Source organism: Triticum aestivum, chromosome 4B (genome assembly GCF_018294505.1).
Source record: "Triticum aestivum cultivar Chinese Spring chromosome 4B, IWGSC CS RefSeq v2.1, whole genome shotgun sequence".
Taxonomy (NCBI): domain Eukaryota; kingdom Viridiplantae; phylum Streptophyta; class Magnoliopsida; order Poales; family Poaceae; genus Triticum; species Triticum aestivum.
In genome coordinates this window covers 423,759,309-423,767,040 of record NC_057804.1, presented here as the reverse complement: position 1 = coordinate 423,767,040, position 7,732 = coordinate 423,759,309, and the positions used below count along the sequence as shown (strand labels likewise).

Genomic DNA, 7,732 nt, shown 5'->3' with positions numbered 1-7,732 from the left:
TTAAAAAACAATATGGGAACGAGATTTGAATTCGAAAACACATGCATATATCATATCGATCCCATTGGACGAGTAGGAGTATCTGCCGGGTACAGCCCAAATCGTGGCGGTTGCAGAGAATCAATATGCACCATGTACACCATCCACTATTGTGAGTTTGTAACCCAGCACCCAAGTAAATCTTTTTCATTGTAATATGGGTCTCATTTCTATCATAAGAACTGCAGTACAAATCACATACATATTGACTTGACAAGACAGAAAAAACAGCACGCTAGCCTTCTTTGCGAAGAGGAACGACAGCCAAGAAAAAAAATCACAACCAAGACCGAATAATCCTTTAGCTTGAGACCATTGTCCATCACATACCTCCGGCACCATCGCAATAGACACCGAAAGAAAAAAAAATAACGGATCACCTCCTTATCCGAGCTCGATGCGAGTTCATCAATGATATGCAGATCCAAGGTGGCTCACCAAAGGCGAAGTCATTGCCGTTGAACAACGCGTTTCCGACGAGACTGAAGGAACATCTAGTGTATAACACTAGTATTTTGTATTTACGTACTAATAATATGTATAATACTACATGTACTTCTAGGAGTAGTTATTAAGCGCCGTAGCCGGCATGCTCAGGTCCAGAGCTGCCGGGCCTCTTCCCACGCCGCGGAGTCGAAGTCCGAGTCGTACAGCGGTTGGTACATGGCGCCGCCGCCGCTACCACCGATGCCGTTCAGCTGGTCGCCCAGTGGCGGTGGCTGGTGCAGCTGCTGATCGCCTCGGTGGTTGGCAGCAAACTCGACGCAGACGAGGGCGAGGAGGTTGGCGTGCTGTGTCTGGATGCTGAGGAGGTCGGCCTGCGCCCGCGCCAGGTCCACCTTGAGCTCGTTGGCCTCCTTCTGCAGCCGGCACACCGCCCCGGCGCACCCGTACACCGGGTCCCGCAGCCGCGCCTCCGCCTCGTACACCATGCTGCTCACCGCGTCTGCCCGCGAGCTCTCCGGCAAATCCTGCACCGATCCATGCAGAATCCGCATCAGCACAGCACTTGCACGTACACGCGGTTTGCAGCGCACGTCGCGTGAGTAAAATTAGAATGTGCTCCGTACGGACCTGGAGGAGCTTGATGATGTTGCTGGCACCGAAGACGCGGTGGGCGGTGGTGAACTTGGCGGGCTCGGTCGGCGGGAAGTAGGGCGCCAGCATGCAGCCGTCGGCGCAGCGGCGGCGGAGGAGCTTGCACGCCGCGCACGGGCTGAGGACGATGGTCGGCGGCGACGACGGCGCGTTGCCCATCAGCGGGAATACAGGGGGCGGCGAGCACGACGACACGCGCGACGGCGGCGACATGGAGCGGACGTAAGGTTGCGTCGCGGCGGTAATCGTGGCCTCGTTGCTGTAGTCCATGGCGTATAAGAGAGCAGAGCACACGGAAAGTCAGTTATGTATGTGATGGAAATAAGCAGCAAGGAGAGTGAAACACCGCGAGATCGCTGTGATCTGGCAATATCTTCCAAGTTGAGATGGAGCATACATTGGTATATATAGAGGACAGGCTTACGTGGAGTATTTTCTTCCACGCGATCGAGATCGATATGTCTTCTTTTTCTTTCTTTTCTTAACTGGAATCATATTTATTCCTTTTTTTTTGCGGCAAGGAATCATATTTATTCCATTAACCAAAGAGCTCAGCAGCATCGCTCTACCAAGTTTTGCACAAAATCGGAGGCACCATTTGGCCATAAAGCTGGGAATGGTAGCCCTGCACCTGCACCATACTTCGCTAGAGCGTCCGCACCATACATGCTCTTGGGCAGAAAGTAATACGAAAAAAATTAAAATTTTACCGAGTAAAATATTTAATCTCCTTGAAGATAACACCATTTATCGCCATACGTGGAGATCGATATGTCTTCTTGGAACGCAGAAGAACAAACGTGCTAGTAGTCGACAGAAAATCAGTTGCAGTTTTGCTGGTACGTACGTATGTACTGTACCAGCCAGCGTGCTTTCTTGGACAAGTTTGGCAGAGATTTGGAAGGCTAGAGCGACTAGATGTCTAACTAGACAGGCTGAGAGGACATACTGCTAACTAATCGCTTGATTAATAAATTACTACTCTCTCACCCCTAAAAAAAAATTACTACTCTCTCCGTCCCAAAATAAGTGTTGTGAGTTTAGTACAAATTTGTATTAGAGCTAGTACAAAATTAAGACATTTATTTTGGGACGGAGGAGGTAGTACATAAACTCCTGACAAGTCTTTTAATACCCTGCCAGTTTTGTTTTGCCATGCTATAGTAAGAATGACCTCCTTCTATTTAAATCATATGAACTTTCAATTTAGGCTGCTCTTAATGGGAGTATTATAGGTAGTTCATATATGTCTACTATGCATTTTTTTATGAGATGACATAGAATTAAATGAAAAAAGAGAGGGTTCGGTATCATATCATGATACCCAATCATATTAAATGATGTGCTACTATATGTCATGCATGACAATAAGTAAAGTCATCTATAATACCAACATATGATATTATGCATTTTGAATGTAATATCACACACTAATATAATATACATAATACTAATATATTATTATACCCCATTACGACCAGCCTTAGTGTTTCATATATACTATCTGTGAAAAACAGGCTTAGAATTAATGATGTTGTCGCCTTGACCATTAAGACATCAATGATACTCAATCTCCATTGAAATATGTCTGCGTCTGTGATAGATTGATCGACATCAATTTACGCACTAAACGAAGTCATGTTGTCCATCTATCATCAAGAGTAAAATGCATGCGCAGTTCTAAGGCTGGCCATAGTGGGATAACATAAATAGTATCATGCACTTGGAACTCGTAAACATGCTTATGTGGCAGGCAATTAAAAAAAAAAGAGATGATTATAGTAACATAGATAGATACCGTAATATAATAAATATGATGCTACTATGTGTCATGCATGGCAATAAATGAGAACACATATGATACTAATCTATGATACTATGCACTATAGAGGTAGTAACATAGACTAGTAACATATGCATGTTACTAGTCTAAGTTACTCCCCACTATGACCAGCCTAATTCTTTCATCAAAATATCGATTAGGTCCTAATTCTTTTAAAATGCACGTCTGAGTTTTAAATCTTTTTAAATTGTTCATCTGAGGTTCTAATTTCTCCTGACCATCGCTGACCTGTCAGCGTGGTGTTTTGACTCTGACCACATAGACAGGAGGTCCAAGGGCGGTTGGATATTTATGCAAATTGCCCCCTGTAATATTTATACTTCTCAATCCCCGGTCCCTATGTCTTCTCCACAACTCTCTTCTCTCTGTCGGCGCTCCATCGCCATATCTGCCAGCGCAAGCTCGTCTGCAGTCGAGCCCCATCAGAAAAGCTGTTCAGTGCAGCCCTGACCTTGGCAACGCCGTCTCCACAGCCAGTAGTAGCTCCTCTTGCGCTGTCGTTACCGTTAGTGCCATGTCCCTGACCGGCATGCCTCCCATTGCGACCAGCCTGAGTCGGAGCTCGCTCTTCCCGCCGCCGGCAGCTGCAGCTGCGCCCCAGCGGCTCAAAGCTCTCCCTTCCTCATGTTCCTTCCTTCACCTCCTCCTCACTCTCCCGGTCTCTCATCTCCCTATCTCTCCTAGCGTAGGAAACTCCATGGACGAATGCCCGAGCTCTTCTGTCGCCAATATGGATGCCGTTCGCCGGAACCCTTGTGTCACCGACCAGATCCGATGCCCCGCGGCTGGATTCCCCATCCCCGCCACCGGAGCTCTTCTCCTCCTCGGCATCGGCAAGTTTCGTCACCTGGTCATGGTGCGGTCACGCCAAAGGAGACCACGAACGCCCATGCTACCTCGCTCCTTCCCAGTGGGTGTGCGAGCGCCCCTTCATGCACACGCACGACGATGGACACGACGGACATGGATTATTCCTAGCGTCTTTGGCGCCATCCTAGTGGCCAACGCTGTCGGACTACCGCTGTAGATGACTTCTGCTTCATCGGAGCAGCGTCGCCGCCGTCGCTGGCCTTCGGTTTCGCCACATGAGGGTGGGGAAGAGGAAAGGGACTGCGATTGTGAACAAATTAGTGTTTGAGGGCTTTTTTGCAAATATGTATGACCGGTCGTTACTCCTCATGGGCCCTCCTATGCACGTGGCCATGGTTAAAAGACCACATAGGCAGGTCAACACTGGTCAGACGGATTTAGGACTTAGGATGAACAACTTAAAAGATTTAGGACCTAGATGTGCATTTTGAAAAAAATAGGAGCTAGTCGACACTTTGGTGAAAGACTTAGGATCGCTCATGCATTTTATTCTATCATCAATTAAAGCCATGCGAGATTGAACATTCAAGGGGTTTGCTCCGAACAGAAAGGAGGTCTTAGTGGCCTCGCTGCTCGGAGCAAACCCCTTGAATGTTCAATCTCGCATGGCTTTAATTGATGATAGAATAAAATGCATGAGCAATCCTAAGTGTCAAAAAATGTCTTACATTATGGGACGGAGGGAGTAGTACTGTATAAGGTTGGATATTAGAGAGCTAACTGAGAGTTCCCCAACAAGTTGTGCGTGGATGACAAGACACTTATACTAAGTGTGCATTAGTTATCTGGTGATCACCCAATTATGGTTTAGTTAGCATGGTCCAGAGAACATCGACTTCATCACTGTTAGAAGGGAGAGAGAGGTTTGGTGGAATTGTCGTTGTATTGCTTGAGCCTCGTGGGCATATATATATATGAGTACATGATCTACTTGGAGTACAAGGCAAACCAGAATAATTCCTAGTCTAACCTATGTTTCCTCATACAATCACGTTACTCAACATCCCCCCGCAGTCACAACGGTAGCGACGCAGACGGTGAGACTGGAGAAGAATCCGAAGGTAAGCCGACGGACACCCCCCCATAGTCGTAACCGTCGACGCATCGCGGAGTCGTGGCTGGAGTGGCAACCGACGAGGTTGCTCAAGCAAGGCGGTAGCCCTTTGTGCCGTTTGTCGATGTAGCCAAGAGTATGGGTGGTGGAGCCGTGGTTGAGGTAGCCGTGCCGTGCTCGATGTCGAGTCGGGGTGGCCGGTGTCGAGGAAGTCGCCGTGGAGCCGTGGGCGCAACGAGGCGCCGAGTTAATCATGGGCGCAGAGGTGACGAAGTAGTGGTGCGCCGGAGAGAGGAGAGTTTGTTGACGACACGTCGCGGCGGGTTTGCCAAGCCCGGGGACACATCATAAACGAAGGCACGCACCGGTGTTGCCAGCACCGGGCATGCGTAGACGGACGAAGACGAAGTTGACGAAGCGCCAACCAGGCTTGCTAGGCCCGGGGACACGTCGTGGATGAAGGCACGCATCGGTGTTGCCAGCATCGGGCATGTGTAGACGAGGGGCCTGCACGAACTGTCCGCCATGTCGGAGAAGTCGGAGGGGCCAGCAGAGAAGAACTCGACGATGATTGCGGCGTCCATCGACGCGGGGCCGATGTCACCAACGATGGTCGGAGTAGACGAAGTGGTCGGGGTAGATGACGGCGACGCTGATGACGGGCTGGTGCTGGATGAAGATGAAGGAGGTGGACGGCGGCTGCGGCGGCTATGGGGTAGCGGCAGCGGCGGCCAAAGAAAAGCTGCGGCGGCGGCTTGACGGCGGCGGTGGCTTGATTAGGAGCGCGGCGGCAGTGCTCGAAGTAGGCGGAAAACCTTGACAACATAACAAAGACCGGCGCGGACCGTGGCGTTCCCGCGCCAAGGGAGACGGCACGGCACATACCACGGGAGGTCATCGCGCGGTGATGGCGGAGTGGACCGCGGGCCGCGGCGCTACGGCCCGAAGGGGCGACGCAGCGGCGGCGGGCAGGTCAGGGCGACGGCGGTAAGACCTCGGGGTGGCTGCGGACACCGCGGGCCGCGGCACGACAGCCCGAAGGGGCGGCACGACGGATGAGTGCGGGCCGGTGCAACCGCGGGGACGGCCTCGGGATGGCTGCGTGGACCGCGTGCCACGCTCGCTACGGCCCGACGGGACGACGCAGATGCGGCGCGAGGGTCGGTGCGGCCACGGGGACGACTAGGAGCGGACGGCCTTAGGGCGGCGGTGGACCGCGGGCCACGGCACTACGGCCCGAAGGGGCGACGCAGCGGTGACGCGGGTCGGTGCAGCCGAGAGAAGAACCACGGGGCGGCGGCGCTGCGGCCCGACAGGGCGATGCAGCGGCAGCCCGTTGCTCGATCGATGGAGGGAGGCGCTGAACTCGGGGACGATCTTCACGGGACCTGCGGAGGCGCGCGCAACAGACGGGCCAGGTCGATCGCACGGCGTAGATGGGCGGATTGCGGCGGCGGGCGGGTGATCAATCCGATCGCGCGCGAGGTCGGGGACGCCGCTCAGTGGAGACGGGGTGGCGGCGGTGTCCGAGATGAAGCCGGCGACGGCGGGCGGAAGGGCGGCTATGATTGGCCGTGCATGGCGCGAGGCCGTCGGGTCGGGTGATGCAGGAGTCCCGGTCGGAGCAGGACGGTGACGACCGGCGTAGATCGACGGGCGGGCCGGCGCGCGAACGGCGGCGGCGAAGGGCCGCCTCGGCTCGCGTGGCCGGCGGGTCGGAGAAGAGGCCGGCTGGTCGCGCCGGGGTCGGAGTAGAGGCGCTCAGGGTCGACGGCGGCGGTGGGCGACGCAAACCGATCAAGAATAGATCGGAAAACCAAAAAGAAATCACGCGATCAAGATGACCAGCGGAAGAGAGAAAACACCGGAGCAAGGCTCGGGGAAAAGACTCTCTAGGGCAGCCGGTCAACACGACTGGCGGACGAACCCTAGGTACGGGAGGCGCGGCCCCCGGCGGCGGTCATGGAGGCCGACCGCCCCGAGGGCGGCGCGCAGGTGCGGAAGCGGCGGCGGCTAGGATTTAGGATCGACTTGCGATAGATACCATGTCAGAAGGGAAAGAAAAGTTTGGTGGAATTGTCGTTGTATTGCTTGAACCTCGTGGGCATATATATATGAATATATGATCTACTTGGATTACAAGGCAATCCAGAATAATTCCTAATCTAACCTATGTTTCCTCATACAATCACGTTACTCAACAATCACCTTTGCAATTCATTTCTCGTGTGCATATATGCTAGGCTCCGATTTTGCTGGAGATATTGCGGATCAAAAGTCTTCTTGGCATGCAAAAGATAGCGTCATTGTGTCAATGGTCAGGAAGACCTTTTCACTAGAGTATGAGGATGCTGTTGACCGACATGGACTTCGCTACATCTCCCCATTTGTCATATGTGGATTTTCGTGATCATTTTCCGATATCTTCCTCGGCCCATATCAAATCATTTAGATTTTTCAGCTTAAACTTCTGGAAGACGAAGAACAAAATGAACAAAAATAAGAGTTTAATTAGTTATACATATGTGAGACAGGTTTTCTTTACGTCCATATAGGAGACATGTTTGACTTTCCATGGTTGTAAGTTCAAAGCTGGAGACCATTTCCTAGCGCATGACAGGCGAGGGAGGCTGTTAGGTAGCTCGGTACATGCAAAAAAAAAAAAAATCTTAAATGCGCACGAGTGTGCATATCATCATATATTAAAAGAGGAAAAGGTAAAAACCCTTCACAATTGGTGTTACAATGTTATGTACATATGGCTCGAAGGCCACTCCACCTCCCTATTTCGCTATGCCTGACTACTTGTTATTCTCCCACAATGCAAG

General features: G+C 51.8%; 1 protein-coding gene across 1 annotated transcript; it reads right to left on the bottom strand.

The window, feature by feature from the left end:
* Positions 1-363: 363 nt before the first annotated feature.
* LOC123094928 (LOB domain-containing protein 1) lies at positions 364-1,467 on the bottom strand. The gene is made up of 2 exons (XM_044516793.1): positions 1,114-1,467; positions 364-1,010 (listed from the first exon to the last, which is right to left on the bottom strand). Exons 1-2 carry the CDS (start codon positions 1,405-1,407, stop codon positions 633-635), a joined length of 672 nt encoding a protein of 223 aa, XP_044372728.1. The 5' UTR covers positions 1,408-1,467; the 3' UTR covers positions 364-632.
* Positions 1,468-7,732: the final 6,265 nt, after the last annotated feature.

Excerpts from the sequence above, each read along its gene's own strand:
- LOC123094928 (XM_044516793.1), bottom strand. The coding sequence starts at position 1,407 with ATGGACTACAGCAACGAGGCCACGATTACCGCCGCGACGCAACCTTAC. Across the intron at positions 1,011-1,113 it reads ACATCATCAAGCTCCTCCAG|GATTTGCCGGAGAGCTCGCG; the intron begins GTCCGTACGGAG and ends GGATCGGTGCAG.